The following is a 24,734-nucleotide window of genomic DNA, read 5'->3' as shown; positions in this document are numbered from 1 at the left end:
AGTAATGATGCCTCATATTTTTGTAGCATCTATAACCTGTGAAGCTCAAAATGACTAGAGGAGACATGAAGCATACTGCAGTGAAATGACTTGCTAAGGACACAAAGCAAACCATGTAGCAAGGGTGAGAACAAAAATCCAGGAAGTTGGTTTCTGGACTGTGCTAAAAATGCCACTTTCTGTACAAAATCAAAACTAGCATGTGTTAATACTCAGCTAGATAGTTTTGGCAATTTTTTTTTAATGATTACAGGGATTGTCTACGCCATTCTTTGCAGTCAGAACTGAACCATCTATACTTATGCTCAGAGGCAGCTGACACAAAACCAGACTACTTAATTATCTTGTTGATGAGCCAATGAATCCATCAGGGAAGGTGATAATGCAAGGGTCCAGCTTTTGGATGAACGCTGGTTCTTGTATGGCTGGCTGGGAGCATTGGTGAGATAGCCTCAGATCAGTCTGCAAAAGGCCATCTAGATAGATACACTCTGACAAAGACAGTGAGCAATTTTGGGAAATTATCTTCCAGTCAGCTGGGGTCTTCAGCCTGCCAACATTCAAAAGGATGATCATGAAACAAATTACTTAGGACTAAGCAGGTGAAGTTCTGGCTCCAGAGAAATTAGGATTTCATCCTGTGAATTTATCATTGTAAGAGCAGAAATAACACCCTTAGGGTTCAGTCTAGAATGACTCAGAGCCACCAACATGTGCAGTTTCCACAGAGAGATAATACTCAACATTTTGCACTGACTGGACTAAATTAGTCCACAGATGCATCCATTAAACCTTTGGAAGCTGATGAACCAGGGGCAGAAATGAGTTTCCCTTACATGGAATATAATGTCGCTGACAATGCATCAGACAGCTCCAGGTGGATTAAGAAGCTAAATCCCATCAGATACATAAACCATCATACACATATCATATACACAGGCAGAGAGGACCCGGAAAGCAGAAGTACCTTGAAGGTTAACACCTTGAATTTTTCATAGTCAATGGCAGCAGAATTTTCCACTATTATTGTAACCTGAGCCTCATTCAGGACAGTTTGGGGAACCACTCGGAAGATGCCACCAGGTCCAACAAGACGGAGGTTGAATTTAGCATTGGCTCCCTGTGAGTGAAAGCAGATACGGCGTTGTTTTCAGTGAACGATGCATTTCTTACAGCCTAGATTGGCTCTGTTTCTTCGCACTGTATAAAATTAGAATGAGTCTTACTGCTTAGAGCCCTCTGCTCTCCATCCCCTGGGCAAGAGACTGCTAAGAAGCTTAGTTGTATAATCCCTCCAGCCCTGGTCACAAGACAGACACAGCTTTTCTTAAAATAGATTGACAAGCTTGGTTATTCTTCCAGTCATAATGGAAAAACCCTGCAGCAGGACTGGCTAAGAGAGCAGCCCTGGGCTTCGCGCCACACACCGTGAGCTAGTGCAGGTGACCGAGGTGACACCACGTGCACGTTGGCAGACAAGTCCTGCCTCCTCCTGGTTCCTGCCAGGGAAACACAACTGAACTGCCCGAGTCCGGACAATGGACCCCTCAAAAACCCAACCTGTGTTCTAAGAGCTCACAGACTGGGATGATGATGCAGAGCCACAAATATATGCAATTTCCAAACAGAGGTGGCACTCCGCAGTTTGCACTGACTGGCTCCAAATCCCATAATATAGATAAACCTTCTAGCCAGAGAGGACATGGGAAGCAGCAAGATCTAGAAGGTTACCACCACTTGTTGCGTGCGAGTTGGGAAGAGTGAGCCAGAGCCAGATGGACAGACCAATTCCTTTAAACCAAACTGGAGCATGGAAGAGAAAAGATGAAATGGGGATTCTCATATTTCTGCCTTACCGGGGAGGCGTGAAAATGAGCTGAACCCATTTAACCAACTCTCTGAGTTCATCAATTGCTCAAACAATGTCACAGTTACACTGTGACAACCAGTCAGATTGACTGCCTGGCTGGTGCCATGTTCTTCCCCTAGCATGAATCTTGAGATGAAGAATTTCTAATAATAACCTTCAGACAGGATAACTCTACTTTCAGCTGTATCCCTGGAGGACTGGTTATGAGGAGTTCTTGCTGCAACCCTAGCTCATGTCAAGACGAAAAGTATTCAGCAGTAGTCCCCCAAGGGAACCAGAATGATCTTGGATCCAAACTCAGTGGTTTGTGTTGTTTGGTCATACAAACGCCCACAGCTACAGAGATGACAACAAGCTGGGTAGCAAAGCCAAACACACAAAGCCAGAGCTGCTGGACTATGGAAAACTGTGCTGAGGGGGAAAGTGGACCGTCTGACCATACAAAGTCCTCTGCACTTGGGACTGTACATGACTGCAGGGACGGTGGCATTGGCGGGGAGAGAACCGCCTCCCTCCAGCAGCTGAGTGATTTCTGACAGTGATGTCCACTGAACCCAGATCTGCTCGGAGCAAGCCATGCTGCTGCATGTCTCCAAGCAGACAGCCATGGGACACAGGAATGACTGCAGGAACAACAGCACTGAGCCCTAAGCTGTGTCTGTCAGATGAAGAGGGCTGAGGGAGAAATTTCTGCATAATGTTCTTGCAAGTAAAGATGGCATTTCCATCAAACTGTAGGCCTAAAACAGACCTTGCCCACAGCTTCCTCCTCCTCACCTGTACCATCCACTCCGCCAAAAGAAAGAGTCGCTAATGGCTGTGACAGAAACAGACATATGTTTAGTTTTCTTCTCTATATAGTCCTCTTGCGCAGAAGGGAAAACATTGCATTCTATGCCTTAAAAGAAAAGCAACGCAGCCCCCCTAGAGTGATGTCTTACGCTGTACTAGGAAGCTTCTTGAGAAATCTATACAGTGTATTTCGCAATGTTTTCTGCTTATTTTATAGCCTACCTTGCAGACCGAATATTTTGTCAGCCTATATATGATAGGTATATATTTTGTCTCTAAATAGAAGAGATGGGTTTTGTGTCTTTCCTTCTGCAGCAACATCCCCTGTGACAATAGCAGGATAGACGCAGCCCCGCTTTGAAAGCAGTCATTTATCTGCTTGCTGCAGAGCAGCAGGAGGGAGCGGGAAGAAGCGGGTGGGTTTGACAGCGTACAATACAGTCAAAACAGCACAATACTGGGCACAGTTATATAAGAGCACTCTTTCCAATAGGAATACAGTTCTCAGATGCATTAAGCTTTTCTCTTGTCGCTACCTAACCTCAGGCTAACTCAGATGGATGCCATTCATACAGTATTTAGCTTAGGGATCCCATAGCAACCATCACCATAGTATCTGACGGGCATCACAGGTCAGTTAGATAGCAGGCTGAGATGGATGGAGTCTTCTTTCCTTTTCCTTTATCTGGTTAGAGTTAGTTTGGCTCTGGCATAATTTTTAAGATTACCTAAAAATATCACTCCAGTGGGAATGATTTATCAAAGCATGCACTGCAGACTCTGGCTGTAACATAGGGCCAGAAGGACAATATATTGTAATAAAATCAATGTAAGTGTACGGACTGTATTGTTTCCAGCAGGGCCTGAGAAGATACAGATAGCAATTGCACTTGAAGTTACTGAAGTGATTGGAAGCTCTAAGTAAATCTCCAAAGGGAGTACGTTCTCAGACATTACACTGACAACAACTGAATGTAACCAGTAGTTAGGGGAAGTTCATAAGGACTGTTCAACTTTAGTCACCACAAGAACTGGGCTGCAGCTTTAGGACCACCCTTCTCATCAACATAACAGTATATGACAGACTAAGTATATTTCTGGTTCCAAACTCTGTGGTAATGGACCCTACAACTACTTTGTCTGCCCTAGGCTTTTGGGGAACGCAGGTGAAATAGTTGAGTTCCTAAAATGACATTTCCCCATCTGACAGCTCTCAGCTCTTTCTAGTCTTTGGGAAAATAGGACAGGAAAACTGAAAGTCCACATAGTTTCCACTTACCTGATCTGAATCATTGACTGTAATCTTCAGTCCCCTCAAGATTTCACCCTCTGGGGGATGCTCGTACATGGTCAGTTCAAATCTGTTCTGGGGACCATTTTCTCCATAGAACGTTGGTGGATGGTTGTTGAGGTCGACCACCCGTATAGTCACCATGGCAAAAGCGTACACTGAGACATCACCTTCCTGGCTGAATTCTGATGCCTGCAGCAGGCAGGAGAGAGAGAAGAATGATGAGGGTATACTCTCTTTCCACAGTTCCGTGTTCAGGTATTGTTCTGCATGTAGAAATCACCCTAACACACTAACTTGTACAAAGATTCACAGCCTTATGTTTATCTAGAAATCTCAGTCCATCTCACACTGAAGTTTATGATGATTAGAAGACTATGGTAAAAAGCCAGTCCCAATAAAGCCCCAGTGAAAAAACTCTCCTCCTCATTTTGTGAGCTTAGCACCTCACCCTAGGTGAAAACAGTTCTCTAAAGACAGATAATCTAATAGAGGCAGGATAATTGCTTGCCTAAAGTATTGGCAGAATAGAAAAGGAAGACAATCTTTAAATTTGCTGTGGTACCACAGGTAGTTGATTTTCACATTGCATGGAAAGACTGCAGCCTTGAAAACTGCAAGAAAAATTGTACTTGCGGTATTTAGGCAAATATTTGAAAAAGAAAATTGACACACTTGGGGTTTTTTTGTTTGGTGGGGTTTTTTTGAGATTTAGTCTCTGATTTACAATTCTGCTTTGCTGTCTAGATTAGCTTAATTTAAGCTGGATGTAGTTTGGACAGACAAACAAACCTAGCTGGCATTTTTCTGAACTGAAAGATCAAATCTGTCTGGGTTTCAACAATTCCAACGTGCAGCCTGATTCACTGGATTGAACCTAAGATGTTTCTTCTGTCAGGACAGAAACTCCAGCTAGTGTTTTTGTAACACAACAGCTCTCTCTAGCATGCTTTTTTTGCTCAAAGGGCTCAAACCCAAAGGTACTAGACTGCTAAATTTCTCTGAAGATCCTAGTCTGGTAATTGAGGCGCCTGTCACTACCTACACTGGGTAGTACAACACCCTTTTGGTTCCTCAGGCAGATTTTGTAGCCTGCACGAGTTCTGGGTCACCACAGATATAACTAGGAGATCAGAAAAGCTTGCAAGGGCTTAACTAATCCTGTATCTGGGAAGCGCTAGCAGACTGCAGTAAACCAGAGAGATTAGGGGAAGAAATGGTGCCTGAGTTTAACTCGGACAATGGGAACTCGATGACCTCCCAGGTTCACCAAGCTGGTTGAGCCCACTAGCAAGCAAGTGCCCTTGGGGATGCTACACTGGTTCTGGCAGTGTGCAAGGCCTCAAAGCTGCCTTTAGACAATATTGTCCTTACGATGACAAACTCTCGTGGTTGTAATATGCATTTGCTTGAAGAAAACTGATATAGTCTTCACAATTTAACTCTACATTTTTATACTCTTGGTCTTTAGAAACTGCTTAAAATAGTGCAGCCTGTCACACTGATACTAGCTCATCAAGGTGTTAGCATGTATTTGTATGTGGCTGATCAATGCTTCAGGAGTGGATACTGATATGACATCGCATGATTACCTCAGTCTTATTACTAATCATAGATTTGACAGTTACCTATCTCATCACATAGAGGTTGCAAGACATTAATTCCCAGTTTAGCAATAAAACCTGAAAACACAGAGAACAGTTATCTACATATTGTAAAGGATGTTGATTCTCTAGACTCAGAGATGAAATTAGGACAAGATGACTTAATTTGAAAGTTTGTTCTCTTTTATACTAGCTGGCACTCTGCTCAAATATAAGAGGTAGTTTCTAAAAAAGGTAAAGTCAGCTATAAATTGAGCTATTTTAGACAATCATGCCTACTCATGGCATTTTAGACCAACAGTCTTCAAGTGGCCACAGAACATACCTGAACTTTTAGTTCATACACTTCTTTCTTGAGCTGATTTGGGCTTTTTATAACAGAAATGGCTCCAGTTGTGTTGCTGATTTCGAATGAACCTTCACTTCCTGCAATAAAACCAAGACGCTCTAGTTACACGCCACACTTCCTTTTTCTGAACAAGCATGAGCAATCAACCATACACTTCATTAAACATATCCTTGTCCGTATGCGTATCCATATCTATGAGTAGATCTGAAGCCGCTTTTCAAAAATGAAGCATTTCTATGCCTGGTCACAGTGAGATGAAAACACAGATGAGAGCCAAAAAGGGTTTCCTCCCCTAGGAACAGCTCAGTGGAGCTCTGCCCCTATGGGCAGCTGCCCTCACTTTCCTCTTCCCACCCTGGTCAGGTTCCCTTTAAGCCTCAGCAACCAGGCATGCAAATTTGGTATTCATTTCTATTACGTTGTCTTCTTTATATGCTAGTTTAGACAAAAATAGATGTTCCTTATTTTAATTAGCAAATGCATAATTAAGTCTCTGAGGAACAAGAACATTTCTCTCACTAATATCAGCTAAGGTGAGAAGTCTGACAATCCGTCTGAAAGAAACGCAGTCACTCTTTCTGCAGACAGCTTCTCTGGAGAAGCACCTTCTCGCCTTAGACGTTCAGTTGTTAAAAAACTCTCAGCCTCTCGCAAGGCTGTCCTGAACAACAATGGATTTTGGAGGATCTGGGTTAAAACCCAGGCTTTCTTCACTGAGGCAGAGTCTGACACAGGCAAGACAGGGCTGCAGGCTGACTTTGCCACCCCCGACCTAACTTCCATTGATCTGAGCAGAAGATCAGTTGCAGGGCCGTGATCCTTTGAGACCTGGTGAATTTGTGCTGAAGCAACTGCCAGCCTGCAGAGAGGCAGCGGCCTCTCATCACATCTTGCCGTCACGGCCAAAAGCAGGCTGGTGCCCGGGGAGGGGACCAGCCGGCAGCTCTGCCAAGGAGCTATGGGCACCCCTGCGTGTGCTACCTCACATATGGTATTGGCCACAATCTACACTTCGTGGCAGAGCCTGCCATTGAAAGGAAAAGAGAGGAAAACCCTTACAATGAAGGAGATCGAGCCTTCAGAAATAACGGATGATGACCTGAAAGCCCAGTCATTTTTCTTTTTCTCTAACTCAGTTCCAGCGCTGATTTTTAAACCGTCTGATAGCGTCCCATTTTGCTAATACCTGCAATAACTGCAACTTCATTAAAGTACACTAGACACAACATTGAACAGATATCGACTCATACAATGGTCAATTATTAAGATACATTGGCCTGGAAAGTACATCCTGACTGAGAAGAAGCTTAAGTCAATAGTGATTTCAAGCCACCATACTTCATGTTATTGTCTAGTTATCACAGGGAAACTGGTAACTCAGGGTATGTAGCATTATGTGTGTTCCTTCGTATAGCACATTCAGAGGACTGGAGTATTTTCTAAAATTATCCCACACTCCCTGGATAAAATATTCTTATAAAGAATAAATAATTTCCTATTTGCTGTTAGTATTTTCTTGCCCCTTGACAACTCAGCCTGCAGTTATTGGAAAAATGGCTTGTTGCAGTAATGCCAGGGTCTGAGGTGGAGGGGCAGAAACCTGTTGTAATCTTTTGTTCTCTATCTATTTCTTAAACTTTCTATGCACTAAAAGCATATTCCCTTCCCCTCTTTTCCATTTCATGTTAACAAAATCCTGTGTTAATGTGCATGAGGAAAGCCTCCTCTCCATTAAGTCATATTTTCTGCTACTTATCTGTCATCCCCTTCCATCTTCATTTTCCACTCTTTCCTAATCACTTACCTTTTTTATCCCATAGCATCTTCTTGGTCCTCCTCTATTTTCTTTGGAAATCTAATATCTTTCCTCATTAATCCTATTCCCCTTTGACATTTTTGTTGGTTCATCTGCCTTCGCTTATTCTTGTTACTCAATTTCTCCCTTGTCTAGCATATTTTCATCCCATTTATTTGTTTTGACTCCTCTTTTTCCACCTTTCTTTTTACCTTTTCTCATTTTCCATCTATTCTCTTCTGCAACTTTTTTTTCCTCAATGTTTCTACCTTCCTTTTACCCTCTTCTATCTATTCTCTTGCATTGAGGAGAAGGAACCTCAGCATGGGTCCCATCCCACATCAAGGCAAAACCTCAGCTGCAACCTTCTCTGTCCTCTCTAGACCTTGCTGTTTAGATCACGTAACACAATGAAGAACTTACTGCATAGCTCTGCAACTACACCTCAGATTTCTCTTATGAAATTTTGGGATCTCTCACACCTGGGAGTTGGGGTGCCCAGGTGCCATGGAAGTCTTGTTTTGGAGGAAGAGAGAACCAAACTAAAGTTGTAGCTTGGAGTTTAGTTGAGCTAAGTTGTTGACTTCACCAGCTAATGAATCATCAATTCGGCTAAGTCTCACATTTATGCTGTTAAAAGGTGTGCGACAGACACTCTCAGAATAGCTGATGAAAAGCATTAATCTTCTGATAACATCTACTTTCTTCCAGTGCAGTGTACAGCCAGTGTCTCTTCACTGGTAAATACAATTTCTTCCAAGAAACAAGAGGTTTGACCGTTTAGCCACTTTAATCACAATATTAATAAAAATATCCCTCTAAATATGTCTGGGTCTCCCAATGCATTCTCTCACCTCCCAGATTAAATGACAGAGATGCACAGCAGCAGTGAACGCATCTCCCTTTACGCTTTCTGAATGACAAGCAGGCTACCGATGCCTAACAAATCAGCAACATTAAGAACTCCAAGCATAGTTCTGTGAAAGAGATACTAAAACTCAGTGAATCGTATCTTGGCTGTTCTCTGGTAGACAGGGCCCTGGCATTGTTCGAGGTACCTGACATTATTTCATGAGAGTTTGTCTCAGCTTTATTAAACCCTAGCATATCCCATTCTAATTTCATGTCAAACCTAGTTTTGACTGCCTTTCAGATTTCATACAAGACAAGTCTACTCACCATTCACGATGCAGTAATGAATACTGTTAGGCTTTCCTCTGTCTCCATCAAGAGCAACAACAGTAAGGACCTCAGAGCCCTGGGGAGAAATGGGAAATCACAGTCTGTGTGCTGAGATCAAAGAGCAGTGAAATTGCCACTGCGTATTAAGAAACTGAACTTCTGTAAGTCTTTCTGCAGTGAGGTGTCGGGGGGAAGAGCGGGTACTTTTGCTCGTGCTGTACAGGGAACACAGCAAGGGCCATTGATTCCCAGCCAGAAAAAATCAGTGCTTGGCTTTGCAGAGCAGGAGCTGGATGCTACTCCTTGGACCAACTCTGTGTTGTTCCTACATCGAAAGTTGTTCCCAGGTACGCTACAGCCCATGACTGCACCTCCATACCAAGCGGGGACGCCCCCGCTGCTGCTCGCTCCCTACGGAGCCTCTGCGCGACCTGCCCTCGCCAGCCTGCTGCCAGCGCCATGCCGCTGCCCGCGCCGACGGCAGGGCAACCTGCTTTGCTGTGTGGGCCTCAGCTGCTTGCTCCAGGAGGGCCAGGGCTTGCTGCAGCCTCGGGGCATGCCACGCACCTGCCAAGAGACCGGTGCCAGTTCGCCCAGCACCCTCCCCTCTTGTCCTTTTTTGCAGCTCAGCTTTGGGTGAGCACCAGAGGACCAGCAGAAGCACTGCACTGCTGCCCATGGGCTGCCCTGGGCCCACTGCTGTGGCAGTGCCGACGGCACGGGTGTGAAACGGCTGCAGACCCCCTGTGGCCATGGGTGCCTCAGCCCAGGGGCTGGCTGGCCGCAGGAGCAATCGGGAGCTGTGCCCAGGGACACCTGCCCTGAGCCACAGACTTGGGCAGAGGATTTGGAGTAACCAACCTGAGACCCAAGGTTTAGTCTGGGTCACCACCAAGATGCCCTCTGGTAGCTGCTGCGTAGGCCCCCGGCATTGCTGTGTGCCCCATGTGTGCTGAGACACAGGCAGCTGCTGAGGAGTCATCAGGTCATTTTGGTCCTACCTAATTAAGTTCAGACAGGCAGCAAAAGCAAACAGGGGATCACAAAGCAACTTGGCCCACAGAACATTTAGGGCATAAAATCGTGGTGAAAATTACGGTGATTTAACTGTCCTTAAACCTTCACTGTCTGTCTTTCCCCACAAGTAACGTTGCCGTGGGCCACAGGAACAGAACTTGTGTACTGGAGACCATTTGCTCGTGTGACTGCTCCTATCAACTCACAGGGATGATGACTGTCAGCATTAAAATGCTCACCCAAGTGGCAACGAGCTGTGCAATTTAGGCCCCTGAACTAAAGTGTTACTGTTTGGGGCTGCAAAAACAGGGAACATTGAAGTAACTATCAGTTAATCACAAATGCAACAAGGAACATTTTCATGACAACCCTTGAGTGAATTTTTCAAACAAGAGCAAGGTTCTGTTAGAGCAACTGGAAATACAGAACTGTATTTATTATCATTTGTGCTGGAAGCTGCAATAAAATCTGCCTACTGGGCAAAATGCAGTGCGGTCCCTTTGAAGGTGACAGAGTACTTGTAAATCCCGACAGCTCCACCAAGGAGAAAAGAAGCAAGTTTACAAAATTAACACCAAACGTGTAAACAACACTAAAATCAGCTAGCACGTCTCTCTCTGTGGAGTTCATTCTAAGAGCAAAACCTACACTGGGAAGGACCGATTTGTGCTTCCATCATTATAATATCATAATGGTGTAAGTTATGAGCTCAGGCTGGATGTAATTAACATTTACTGACATCCATTTCCATGGTAAACATTAACTCCTGTGTGCACCTGATAGTTATTTCAAGATCTGTACGTAACTATGCAGAATAAATCAATATACATAATATCATTCATTCAAAACATCTGCAAAGTACACAAGCATTACTTCTCTGCCCTGCTGAAATGTAACAGCCCATGCACTGAATTGCAATATACAGTCATGCAAGGGCTGCAGCGTATGTTGGAGTTCTAGACAGAAAGTAAAGAGCCGATCTTCCCTGAAACTCAAGGGGAGATCAGGTGAACAGTGTGAAATCGCACCGCCAAAGAGATCAATAGTCTAATGCTGGGTAATTTCATGAGTAGATACCATTTCTCGTCCTATGGATGATGAAAATTTTAATTAAATCTTATGTATCAGGGTGAGAGCTGATCCACACACAATATCATGCCACTGCTTAGATATAGAGAAACTTCATTAGTTTGCAGCTTCAAGAATAATACATGGCTGAAAGCATCATGGTGTATATAATAACCTAATTTGCTAAGCTGTATGCTCCCTTTTAAGCGAATGTGCCATTAGGCATTTCCGAGGTGATGGCACAGCCAGGAGCTCAGTGTAGTCCTTGGATTCTGTGTCCGTGATAGATACGAAGTGGTGTCTTCAGCAGCAGACACGTGCTGACAAATGCAGTGTCCCCACTTGTAAGTGGTTCTCCTAAGTACGTCCCTGCTTGCTTGATAATCTGGTGGGGTTTAGGCCTGGGAGGATTTCCTGGCCCATTCTGCCTATCTAGCCATCACTGAGCAGGACGTATCCTGCATTTTGGGGATGTCAGGATAGCTTCTCCTCAGGTGATGTCCATGGGACAGCACAAAGAATCTAGAGCATTTGGTCATAAATTCTCCCCATACCTTGCAAAACCAGCTGTTGGTACCAGACAGATCAGCTAGAAAATAAAAGCACCGTGAGACCACACAGCACACAAACACACAAAGGCTTCTAGCATGATGTGTTCAGGTGAGGTAACTGGCAACCTGCTCAAGCCTTCAGCCAAGTGCCTCTGCAGGTCCCAGCTACGGAAGAGCTCTTAGTCACTGTCTGGGCTTAGAGCAACATAAATGGGCAGAATCCTTTTTGACTTTAACGACAGCAACAGGAAGCCTCGCATGGCAAATTTGCAATGGATGTAAATACGAACAAGTCTGAGATTTGGTCAGCTCATTTCACCTAGGAGTCAAATCGGAGTTTAGGTCCTAGTTTCCAATAAAGCCTGTGCTAGAAACCACAGGGCCATCTTGACTGAGATGTGAAAGATTGCGCTTGTTCTCCTACGGGCGAAAACCAGCACTTACCATGAGTGTATCCTCATAGACATATCCATAGTAGGGAGTCCCAATGAACATGGGAGGAGTGTCCTGAACATCCTCCACATTGATAGTAACTGTTGTGGTGGCTGAAAACACTTTGTTGTCTCCCCTGAGCTTCCCACCACCATCCTGGAAGAGAAGTCATCATCAGATCCCCCTGCTGAAACATGTCTGCAAATCAGCTTATGGCATTGTATGCACCTCACGAGCCTTCAGAAGCACAGTCCCAGGAATCCCTTCTCTCCCTCAGCACACAGATTAATCCCTGCTGCCCTATTCCCTTCTCTTTTCCATTTGTTCTGCTCCCTCTCTGATTAGGAAGACAGCTTGCAGTGTCTCAGAAGTAATTTCTTATATTAAAAGTGGTTGTGTCAATATATGCAGTCATATATGATCTTTTATCAACAACACAGGGGACAGGGAATTCAAGTTTTTTGCAGGAAAAAAGAATGCTAGAAACTGATGCAAAGAGCTAGTGACTAACTTCTACAGCTTTTCATCCCTCGTATAGTCTTGTCATAAACACAAGACAACATGGAGGAGCCAGGTAGTGCATTTCTAGGGGGAAATTAAACAGTGCACATGATCAAAGTCTCCTGGGGACTCCTACGTGACAAAGTGAAAGCACGGAGGAGCTGTGCAGCCAAGAACTGTTAGATAGCCACAGTGTATAGACAGCCTCTGGGGACTTGACTACAATCAACTCGGTGCTACTGATACAGCAGAGCCAATTAGAAAGACGACTCGCAATTTCAGAAGCTTTTAACACCCTCAGTCTCAGAGCACCGGCTGGAGGTCAGTAGTCATGCTGGTGTATAGGAGTGTGAATTGTTCAGCATGTCTGCTGTACCAATTCTAAAAATTCCATTTTTTGGAAAAGATATGCTCATTTTTTTCCTCCTTACTGCCCCAAAGGCAGCATTTAAGCCAAATTTTGTTACTTCTCCTCAAACGAACCCTGGCTAAATAAATACATAAAAAGATCTGTACGTTTCTCATAAAACATGAGAAACTGAAAGTCACCATCAGTAGCAGCAAAATCATCCTCTTTCCACCCATGCGAGTCCGTGTGACGGTTCCCCACAGGATCCTGAGAGACTGTACTTCAGAATCCGTAAACTTTTAATGCCTGTTACGAATCCTCAGCCGCGCCACAGGCGCAGCACCGCTGACAACGCCAGTGGCAAGAAGGGATGTGCAGCAGTATTTGCAGGATTTGAATAAGCTCCTGCCACAAGGCAGCAGACAATTGAAAGAAAGAAGCACCCCCAGCTATTTCCAGAAAAGAAGTCCGTCACTTGCGCTGCGCGGGGTCCAGCTGTGCCCTGTGTCTTACGGTGGCTAACGACTGCAACCTGCACAGCCTGCCTGCCGGGGGTTTGCCCCTGTTGCCGTAGGGCCGTGCCCTGGGCAGCACGAGGGAGCCCTGGGCACCTGCGTTTGCCCAAAGGCTGACGCTTCTCGAAGCCGGGGCTGCATACACCAACCCGCCCCAACCCTTCACTTCTAGGTGACTCTCAGAACGCACAGGTGACTTTCTGCAGCGGGGCTCACTATGCTGGCACTGGGGCCTGAGCGAAAGGTGGGAAACCCACTCCCAAATGCCTCCAGATGTTGTTCAGCAGCAGACACTGGTCACCTTTCCTCCCTCACTTTTCCATGTTACCCCCCAAAATATAAAAGGGGTGGAGGAGGGGCCCCCGGCGTCCCGGTGGGGTGGGTGTTACAGAGGGAGTGACTCTGCGGCCTCAAAGTTATGCAACCCTTTAAGTCACACTTGTATTTGAACTAGTCAGTCCTACTCAAATACATCCCCCCCTATCTCCTCTAGTTTCAGCTAAAAGCTTTATACCTTGGCTACGACGACGACGAAATGTGTTCTTGATTTCTCATAGTCCAGGGTGACCCCTGTTTTGATGCGCAGGACACCACTGTGACGGTCTATTGTAAACTTATTAGCATGGATGTTCTAGAAGAAAAGAAAAGAAGAAACAGCGAGAGATTACAGGTATGGAAGTAAGATTGCCGTAGGGATTCATCTTTTATTTCATCTGCTAAGGAAAAAGACTAGAATAATGATACGGTTTGGGTGAATAATGTATTTGATGAATTTCACCTCTGTGTGTTTATGAACAATTCATGAACCAACCACGAGTCTCTCATTATTCAGAATAAATCAGTTACCTGCAATGTAGATTTTTGTAATCTTTTAGTATTTCGTTGTGAAATCTTAAACTTTGGTTAACACAGTTCATTGCATGGAAAGAGGCATGGAGTCTTAACAGAAAAAAAAGATGAGGGGAAAAGGAAGAAGAAAAAAGGTGTTATCCCTTAGTGTTTCAAAGTTCTACTGGCTTAAAAAAACCCAGGAAGTTTGCATGCATAGATTATTGTCAATAGAGTGGTGTTTCAGTGATTTTTGTGATATACAAATAAAACCTAAAGGACATCTGATTTCCAAAAAGGCCTGAAAAATGTCTCTCTCCATTCTTCTGGACTGGAGATATCTATAAACACACTTCCATTTGGGTATCCATACACAATGGCACTGTCGGATAATCTTGGCCTTTTCAGTAGATGTCACCACCTGCCCTCATCAGACTTCCAGAGAGGTTTTTTTCTGTGCAACTTGAGAATTCCCAGAGATTGTGCCAAAAGACACGGCAACATTTTTTCAACAAATACATGTATTTAGTAACCTTTTTGCCACACAGATATATCAACTAGACATAGAAGTTTGAAATTGCTGTTCCTTGGCTTCATGGTCTATCAGCTGACTGGAAAAAGCCCTGTGCAAAATTGAAACCTGCACATATTGTATTTTAAATGGATCATAATTGGTGAAATCAAAACTAAATTTCAACAAGGCACTCAAGGTGTTCTTTCACAGTATGCCCAAGCTCTTAGCAGGATTAGCTTTAGTGCTATGCAAGTATCTTCCAACTTGTTTCCATATTTGTATCAAAAGTAAATATTGCAACAAATTGGTTTTGGGTTTTTTCTGTTGCCTCTTGAATAACGGGGAACTGCAGCTAATCTGGATGAAGCTGCTTGTAGGAAGAAGGAATTTGAAAGATATAATGCAAAAAGTTGCCCTTTTGGCATGCAGAAGGTCTGTAATACAGAAATTCAGCTTTAAATACGGAGCCCTTTCTGTTCTTCACCGGTGGGCAATACCTGAAAGGCTGGTTTCCATCAGGCACGGCTTTGCCAGTGAGAAGACTTAGTACCTCATATTTCACACTGTGATCCAGGTCTCAATGATGCACCAGCCTGCTACACCAAAGTCCACATTTGGGTTTCCAGTGCATTTTGCTTTCTAAAGAAAGCTATTTCATGCTTTAGAAATCCCATACACATACAAGATTACAAGTTAGACTTGCTCTCCCCGTCACTCCAAAGAAAGGGCCAGTAAGAGCTGTGGTGCGAGGAGTCCTGCTGGCAAGCATAGGAGTGACAGTGGAAGCTCCAGCTCCTCCTTCTGCCTGCTGGACTGCACCTGCCTGCTCTCAATCAGACAATATCCATTTTGGCAATGCTTGTTTTCTTGTGCATGCTACAGAATTGGTCCTATAGACACCAGTACCAGACTCAATCTTTTCTTAACCTGATTTCTGAGCTCTCAGTAAATGAGAGATGATTTTTGAAGGTACGGGTAATACCTTACCTGCAAGAAGTAGGTGATACTTCCTCCAGAACCCGTGTCTTTGTCCACTGCCTCAATCTTAAAGATACTGCTGCCGGAGGGAGCGTTCTGTGACCAGAAAGAATTACCAGAGTCACAGAGAGGTGGAAAACCGGTTGAGTTAGAAGAAATGAAAAATGAGCATGCAAGGAGGCAGAAAAGAGAGTGATAGTAGAGCAAATATAAATGCATTGAAGGAACCAAAAAGCAGAAAGAAAAGAGGGAAGAGATTAAAAATGGAGGAAACTGGAGAAGAACAAGAAGGAAGAAAGCTTTTTGGAATAAAAATGACAGGAAATCTCAGCTAAGACAGAGCACATCCTATTCCTGCTGAAGTCAATTCTAAAAACTCCAGTGACTCACATCTTGGAGCTGACCTACAAAATAGCACACCTGAAGTACCTACAGACTTATTCCCTAAGTTTGCAATGAATATTAAATATCTACCCAAACCCTAAAACAAAAGAATGCAAGTTAGTCCTGCACGTCTTGTTGTTTTACCGCAAACATACTAGTTCCTCTTTACATCCCATTGAAATATACTTCCAGTAGGCAAAGGAACTTCACCAACCTCTGGGACTTGGACTATGTAAGGTGTATTGATGAACTCCGGGCTCTCATCATTAGCATCCATTACAAGGATCCTGACTTTTTCAGAAACCTGGAGTAGAATGTGAAGAACATATTATGGCTCAAGCTGATTTTCAACATGTACCTGTTCATTTGCCTACTAAGGTGTAGTCAAAGGCAATGAAAAATTATCTTGTAATAGAATATCTTTGCACTACCAAAACTGAGCACATAAAAGAAAATACAGAAAATACCATAATCCAGAAGAATTTGCTTTGTAGAAAACACCCAGATATCCCCAAACTAAATAAGGAGCCTCAGAGTACTTTATAAATTACAGACCAAGGCTGACTTTCAAAAGTCTTTCTTCTTCTTTACGGCATTCAAGATATCATGATTTATTTTACGAGAATACATAAAAGTCTGTAGAAGTTGGTACCTGACAGCCAAGCGCATTCATTAATCCCTCATTTGATATCATGATACTAGGTTAATAGCATGCATAATTTGGATGTACAAATACATGCTACCAATACATAACAATCCATCTTGAACAAAATGTGTGTTCTCTTTCTAAAAATACAGAAGCAAACATATTTGACCAACAAAACTTCCCAGATGTTTGCAGGTGGACATGTGGATGTGATCCCATTATTTCCTATTTACAGAGGTTGCCGGGGCAGCTGTGCCTGTAGGACGCTGGCACCACCCAAACATTTGTTGTAGTAATCTCAATTAATTTGTTTGAGATAAGGAAGAGCTCTAGAGTTATCTAGTCTTGTGGATAGTAAGAGGGTCACACTTTTGTGGCACCTCTAGGGATGAAGCCTAGGTCCTCTTATTGGCAGACTAATATCCTGGCTGTGACAGCATCCGTCCGTAAACTGAAAATGCCAAGGAAATTTATAGAACTAGGATTGGATGCTCGTGCAATGCCTCAGATAAGTCCTTAATGATTAGATGTGATCAAAGCTTTATTCAGCAGAGGACAAGAAAACCCCCACCACCTTAGCCTAAGCAAATCTTCTCAATGTCATGCTAGAGGAACATCATGGGGGTGGAGGGACCGTCAGCTCTTGGGTGTCCAACAATAGTTCCTATAATGTTACACATTTCTCCAAAAAGCCTCCAGATCTTTGTTAGGTATGAGTCCTACTGAGCTGACAGTGAAACTTCAAAGGAAGCTGCTGTAATTCTGCAGGCCACTAAGTCAGTCTTTCAGCTCACACTACATTGTAATTATCCTCAAATAGCTGAGCAACGAGCTGGAGTGAGACTTGAGTTACTGGGAGTTTGGTGGCTCTTGAAACAGGAGGTAAGATTCTAATGAGATTATGTTTTCTGATAAAATGAGATAGTCCCTGTAAGGTAATTTAATAGGAGGAGGTACGTGGGGACAGACAGTTTGACAAGCTACAGCATAATTAAATACTTACTGTACTCAGGCCATCTGAGATACTGACAATAACTTCAATCTCATCTTCCTTCTGTAACCCAAGAAAATTCCTTTGTTAGAGAGATGGTGTTTTGATAAACAAAGGATTGTTTATCAAACAATTGGTTGGGAAAAGGACTGCAGATTTAAATGTGTCTCAGCAGGTAGATGAAAGTAACAACTAATACCACAGAGCAATCACAGCAGAGGCTAGGAAGACCCCTGAGAGGCTCCAGCTGCGGGGTTCCTTGGACTTTCTCTGGCTACTGTCAAGAGATGGCTGGTCTGGGAATCCCTGTTGTCCTGTAAAGTGCTAGTGAAAAATCAGTCATCTTTTTGAAGAAACACTCCCTAAAAAAGGCACGATTGGTTCAAAATTCTTCTGTCTCAGTATACAGTATTTTGAAGGGTTTACTAAGTCCTGCGTACCCTGCCCTGCGAAGGAGACATGAAGGGTTCAGTGCCTGTGTTCCCAGAATACGGCTGCCTTTAGGCCACTGTTGCTGGGATCGTCCTTAACCTGTGTGGTTACATGTGGGCTAAAGGGCTGTGATGTCACTAGAGAAGTGTCTTGGAACACCGCTTACGCAAATCTCTGCTTCCTCCTAATGACAGGAGAGTCCCCTGTCTGAGGGTTAGAGGACCGTAACTGCCCCAAAGCTCTTGATGGGGTGCAGGTGGGGAAAGATAGGAGTAAAGAGTAAAATTCTCTTCTGGCAAAAGCTGGACAGACAGCTGCCAAACAATTTGATAGCAGCGTCAGTGGCGCAAGTCAACTGGAAAACAACGTGATGGGTGAAGTATAATGTCTCAAAGTAGATTACATGTTTCAGGGGCAAATAAGTTGGCATTGTCCCTCAAAGCCACGGATCAAGTTAAACGGAAGGAAATTCCACGAACACACGGAGTGGTGCCATTTTCCTGTACCTCTCTGTCAAGCTCCTCGATCAGCGTAACGTTTCCAAGGTTCTTGTCAACAGAAAAGTAGCGTCTTGATCCAGCTTCATAGGCCAGGCCGTACGTCACGGGATCCCCTTCTGGATCAGTTCCATTCAGAGTGTACACGTGGGTACCTGAAAAATTGACATTCAACAGCATTTCTTACTTCAATTACTTCTTACTTCATTACTTCAATCAGTGAATATTTCACCGGTCTGCTCCTTAGGAACTTAGCTCCTCTGTGGCAGGCAAAGCTTTTGTGAATCAAACCCCCTCACTGGGAAATATGGATAAGCAGACAGTTCAATAGTCCCGATTGGCACTTTTTAGCCTCCTGGTTAAACCGAGTTTATCAGTGCTGGTTTCTCTCGCTTCAGGCCCTTTCCTGTGGGACCACGCCTAGATCGATACCATTCACACCATAGTGTTTACATGGATGACAAGCTCTTGACTAACTCTCACCCCGGGTGAGTCAGAAGCGATGCTATTGTACGACTGCGTGACAACCTCAGCAGTACCGAAAGGCCCTCACACACCTCTGCCCTACGGGAACAATGCAATTGCAAACTAGCAGGCAGAGGATCCGGCAGCTGAAGGCAGTGCTCCTGCAGGACTGGGCCCAGGCTCTGAAGCTCAGGAGATGCAAGGACATTTGCAGACTTTTCCACTTTCAGAACTAATAGATGAAGAAGTCTTCTTTCCTTCTTTGCTCGCCCTCATTAGCTCCCTCTCATTAAATTATCTACTTAACACACCGACTCACGCTCATACCAATGAATAAATTCTCTAAACTCATCAATGCCTTTCTTTCACAAGCTGGGGAAAGAGAGATTATTTCTATTTTTAAACGTTTGAGAAGTTGGTGTCAGTTTTTCCAGTAAACTGACTTTGTTTATCAGAAGTGATACTTCCTGGGGGAGTTATAACACCCACGTTTTCAAAACGTGGTGAGGGTTTATTAGTATTATTTTTTTAAATTTACATGTCTGTCATTCTACTGTGCATTAATATCTTCATGCAAATAACTTCAAGCACTTTACAAATACCAGTTAACTGAGCCTGAAATATAAAACACTGTTGTCGTTTCCTTCCAATCAGCTGTGCCCTGAGTAAGTTACCTGAGATATCCAAGTTGCAGAGGTTTGGAACAGAAACTCTGCTTTACATCTAACAAAGTTCTCTGCTCTGGAAATACCGTAGCCAAGTGACTCACTGGTAGTGAGTTTTGCTTGTGCATGGGACACAAAGATACGATGGAAGGATCCCTGCTAAGAAAGTTAGCATAAAGTTACGGAAGAACGCTGTTAAAGGGAACCCAGAAGGCTCCAGTTTTAAACTACTCTGGCCAGTTTTAAACTACTCTGGCTCCAGTTTTAAACTACTCTCTGGTTTGAGAGATTTTTAATTCTGTACTCAGAAGTCGTAATCTTTTTCTCACATCCTCTCTGCAGTGGCAGTGGAGTTTTTCACTGACCTGATCCATAAGCTTCTGTTTAACTCTAGAGCCTTGGTTGAGGTGAGCGCTGACAGGTCAGCTTCTCAAATGTTTCCTCAGTTTTGCAATACAACCTTTCACTCCTCATTTGCTTATTCCTTGGCATGCAAAATATGAAGCAAACAGATCAGTGGGCTTAATGGACATGCAATGCCCAGGCATCAGCGGTGATACTTAGAAAACATGGCTGTCTTCTTTGCATAGCAAGCGATTATGCCAAGCCATGTGGGATCTGTGTTCACTTCTGAGTAAACTCTCTTATGATAATTACCAGGGCAATATTTGGGCAACTTTGTACAGAAGAATGTTCACATTGCAAAAACCAACGGGCCCACAGGAACATAAACAACCGACCCTGTTACAAGCTGGCTCAGCCAGCCAACAAATAGTCAAGATTTGCAAAACAGGTTCACAAAACTACAAAACACTTTCCACATTTTTCTTGGACTTTTCCCACAAAACAGAGCAGAAAATAACAACTTTGGCCCCAGCTGTTATTTTTGGTCCCACGCTGGGCGCCAAAAAGGACTGTCGTGGTTTAACCCCCGTCGGCAACTAAGCACCACGCAGCCGCTCGCTCACCCTCCCCCCTCCCGGGGGGATGGGGAGAGAATCGGAAAAGCACAAGTAAGAAATCTCGTGGGCTGTGATAAGAACATTTTAATAATTGAAATATAATAATAATAATAATAATAATAATAATAATAATAATAATAATAATAGTAATAGTAATGAAAAGGAAAATAACGAGAGAGAGAGAGAGGAACAAAACCCAGGGAAAAACAAAAAAACCAAGTGATGCAGTCACTCACCACCCAGCGACCATTGCCCAGCCCATCCCCAAGCAGTGATTGCTACGCCCCAGCCAGCTCCCCCCAGTTTCTATACCAAGCATGACGTCATATGGTATGGAATAGCCCTTTGGCCAGTGGGGGTCAGCTGTCCCAGCTGTGTCCCCTCCCAGCTTCTTGTGCCCCTGGCAGAGCATGGGAAGCTGAAAAGTCCTTGATTTAGTATAAGCACTACTTAGCAACAACTAAAACATCCCGGTGTTATCAACGTTATTCTCATCCTAAATCCAAAACACAGCACTATACCAGCTACTTGGAAGAAAATTAACTCTATCCCAGCCAAAACCAGGACAACATCTGTAACGAGATCCCCCAAAATTATTAGGGAATGACAATGAGCAGTATGATGAGACACTTCTCTGATTGTAACAACTGAACTGTGCAAGTACAAAGATATGCAAGGAGAGGAATAAACTGGGGCTGATATAAAATAGTGTCCTGAAAGGACACATGCCTCCTGATATAGCTACATAAGAGACAGAAATTTCAAGCCTGTTGAAGGTTCGGCAGCAGCAGTACTGGCTGCACTTATTCTTGTTTTTCAAAAGCTTTGTCTTAATATCACAGCTGGGGCCAAATGAAGAATTCAGGTGTCAATTGTCAGCATGTCACTGACATCATTATCAATACAGTGCTTTTCTTCAGCCTCTTTCACTCATTAGAAGTTTTTACTTCTCAGTTACTTTTCTGCCCTCCTTCTTCATTTTTCCTGTCCCTTCCACTTTACACACCACTGGCTCTCCTGCCTGTTTCTAGCATGCCTGGCTGTCTGCAGCAGCTGCTGAGCAGCGGAGAAACAGGATGGACCCTACAACCGGTGTCTGGGGTCTCTCGGAGCCCGCGGGCAACAACCAGGCACGCAGCCTAGTGCTGTGACTGGGGCTGCCCTGACCCACCAAGGCCGGTAGTACATGGACTGCAAACCACTCCTCGGGGATCGCAGGGCATGTGCTAGAGAAGAATAGGCTGGGAAAGTTCAGGTGAATACATTTGAACCCGGGCTTTTTCTTCTAATCTCACAATTTTCTCTCCTACATTTTCTAGGAATTTTCTTATAAGGAAAACAGGAATTTTCTTGCTGCTAAACATGAGAAGAAAAGCTGATATTGGTACAGACTGAGATTACTAAGTTTTCTGAGCAAGTAATGAAGGACATCATTGATCTTTACACTGGACTGTTTACTTCCTAGCTAAAGCTGATACTTCTTCATTTTTCATAATACAGGACACTTGTGTGCCTTTTAAATTGGATGGTGGATCAAAATTTCTTTTCTAGCTCATTATAATTCCTGATTTTGTCTGAATTGTAATTTCACTGCACTATACTCTCCATATCATTAACACCCCAGGAACACTTCTCAGCACAGTGTTAATGCCAGTTGAAAATCTCCTCTCAGTGTGCTGCCTCCACTTGCTGGAAAGGAAATAAATGAAAAAAACAGCTAAAATCTTACCAGTGAGTACCAAGTAAACAGCCTCTCCCTGTCAGAAAGATAAGGGAATAGAAGATTCTTTACCTGGGGATATAGCAAATGCCGTGTAAGGGCCCCGTTCGGAGGAGCTGGATGCTCTGGGTACCTAGGGGATGGCGCAGCAGGCTGGGATGGGCAGTCCTGGGGAGCTGCACGCTGCTCCCTGCTACAGCTGCTTCCCAGGAGCCACGCCAGGCTCTCACTGTTTTCCTATTCCATCTTAAAAGTCATTTGCTCTTTGCTCCTGTCACTCAGGCTGAATGGCTGTCCCATGATGCCGTTGCTCCATTTTACTTCATTTCTGACTTAAATTTATTCATGGCCAGCCTCTGTCCATGTGCTCTGGGGCTGGTTTTGCCTTCTCACTGGAGGCACGCTTTCCCTCTCTGCTGTGTGACACTCAGCCATCAAATTCCCTCCCTGCCAAGTCAAACAAGCCAAGCACATTTTGGACTACGCTCATTCCCCTGTTGTCCTTTGCCACCACAGCTGACATCTGTTAACAAGATGCTGAGCGGGACATCCATGGCCATGCTCCCAGGACAGGACACCTCTGGTCCCGATGCCACAGCACATACCGTCTCACCCGGGGTTAGCGCCTGCTCTCCACCTGTCTCGGCCAAAGGCCTGTTTCCCCCCAGGAAAGGCGACGGACAGTTCACACGCAGCCTACAGACGGCTGTTTTACACTGCAAGGGGAGCTCAGGCTCCTGGAGGACGTGGACCGTACACCAAGACTACCTCAAAAATGGCTCCTTTCCCATTCACTGCCAGCTACCGCTCTTCCTGAGCGTGCCCGGGCGCCTCCTGCTCCCTCCCCACACCCCACCACACCACGCTGGCTGGCAAAGCGGAGAGAGACACGGCCAGGGTCGGCAGCCCAAAAGCCATGGCTGCTACAGCAGCAGCCGCAAGCCCCTGCGGTGGGGAGCGGGGGGGTCGTCGGCAAGCGCTTATCACGGGGCCTGAAACACCACCCCACGGACAGCAGCAGTGTGTCCCCACGGCACCCACAGCAACCAACTCCAAGGAGAAGCCATGTGAGGGCAATTTTCTGATGTATCTGCAGTTTCTGTTAGAGGCACAAAAACAAAAGCGAAGGCTGTGACACCTGCGAGTCCCCAGTGCATCTCTGTGCAGTGCTCTGCTTTGCAGGGGGGCTCCATTTTGCACAGCGTTAGCTCTGCTGCAGTGATGCACAGTTTTGTTCTGGTAGCTCCTAGCTTTCCTAGGGAGGAGATTGTAGTTTCTGCAAAAAGTTGAATATTTTTGCATCTTCAAATAATTTAGCCTTTCTGGAGTTGTCTGAATGTGAGGTATCGGTGGGTCTCTAGATTCCAAGACACAGCTCGGGCTAAATTGTCCATGACTGTGTCCTTTCTAGTCAGAAAGGAATTATAATTTAAAAGAGAAGCACATTAATTCTTTCACTCAGATATTTTTTTGTAACAGGGAGGGCTGGAAATAAATTGTGGGCAGAAAAAATTCCTTGCAGGTTCAGCTACTCTGTCTGTGCTGGATGACATACAGAAACGCATACAGAGAGAGGGCAGAATGCCAGGGTGGGATCGCTGGGCACTGACGGATGGACCAGGAAACACATTAGCAGGGAGCCTCACCAGTCTGGGGAGCAGCAGGGTGACAGAAACGGAGAAGGAACAACGGATACCAGAGAGGACAAGAGAACTTTCCACAGCCAGCTGTGAATAAGGAGAAGAAACAAGACCAGGAGCACGCAGGAACAATGGGGAAGCTTGAAGATGGAGGGACCTGACGTGGTCAGTTAGCCAGTGGTAGGAAGCTGGCAGCTGTAGCTTTGATCAAAGAAGAACTGCTACTGCAAACTGGCTTTTAATGGGGGGGGAGGGCATACCTGGGGACATGGGGAAAAACAGAAAGGAAAAATGCAAGGATGAGAGGCATGCAAAGATCTCCAGAGCACTGACGATGCTTGGGCTTTGAGAGTAATGAACTTAGGCCTTCTCGGTATGCTTCAATCCCTTGCTCTGCAGCTGTTCTCAGTCCCACTCTGTCCCCACTATGAGGGCTTACAGGGACTGATGAGGTAAGATGAAACAACCAACCTGAAATAGCATCCCACACATGCCTTAAGACCTGGATTAGGAACACACACGTACATTTTGTATGTACACAGGCAACTTTTTGCAAAGAGCTAAGCACCCACATGCCCCGCCAAACAGCCACACAAACTGCAACTGCTATTTCAGTTCATAACTTTTCCCGTTATTCTTAAATCTGGCACTGGAAGAGGCTGCTGTTCTGGCCCTTCTTACCTCAAGGGGTCTCAT

The 24,734-nt window shown here is 44.6% G+C and overlaps 1 protein-coding gene across 1 annotated transcript in view; it reads right to left on the bottom strand.

Annotated features, from left to right (window-relative positions):
- Positions 1-24,734, bottom strand: part of CDHR1 (cadherin related family member 1) — a 44,898-nt gene extending 20,164 nt beyond the window's left edge. Inside the window, exons 1-16 of the mRNA XM_075506603.1 lie at positions 24,720-24,734; positions 24,045-24,125; positions 23,204-23,343; positions 22,871-23,052; positions 21,850-21,904; positions 21,343-21,520; positions 19,821-19,872; positions 18,596-18,741; positions 17,670-17,720; positions 16,235-16,324; positions 13,831-13,947; positions 11,964-12,107; positions 8,881-8,959; positions 5,883-5,983; positions 3,942-4,145; positions 968-1,120 (exon numbers count right to left, since the gene is read on the bottom strand). Of these exons, the coding sequence (XP_075362718.1) occupies positions 968-1,120; positions 3,942-4,145; positions 5,883-5,983; positions 8,881-8,959; positions 11,964-12,107; positions 13,831-13,947; positions 16,235-16,324; positions 17,670-17,720; positions 18,596-18,741; positions 19,821-19,872; positions 21,343-21,520; positions 21,850-21,904; positions 22,871-23,052; positions 23,204-23,343; positions 24,045-24,125; positions 24,720-24,734 (1,788 nt within the window). The remainder of the gene's footprint in view (positions 1-967; positions 1,121-3,941; positions 4,146-5,882; positions 5,984-8,880; positions 8,960-11,963; positions 12,108-13,830; positions 13,948-16,234; positions 16,325-17,669; positions 17,721-18,595; positions 18,742-19,820; positions 19,873-21,342; positions 21,521-21,849; positions 21,905-22,870; positions 23,053-23,203; positions 23,344-24,044; positions 24,126-24,719) is intronic.

The sequence above is a fragment of the Mycteria americana genome, chromosome 6 (genome assembly GCF_035582795.1).
Source record: "Mycteria americana isolate JAX WOST 10 ecotype Jacksonville Zoo and Gardens chromosome 6, USCA_MyAme_1.0, whole genome shotgun sequence".
Taxonomy (NCBI): Eukaryota; Metazoa; Chordata; class Aves; order Ciconiiformes; family Ciconiidae; genus Mycteria; species Mycteria americana.
This window is presented reverse-complemented; position numbering and strand designations above follow the sequence as displayed.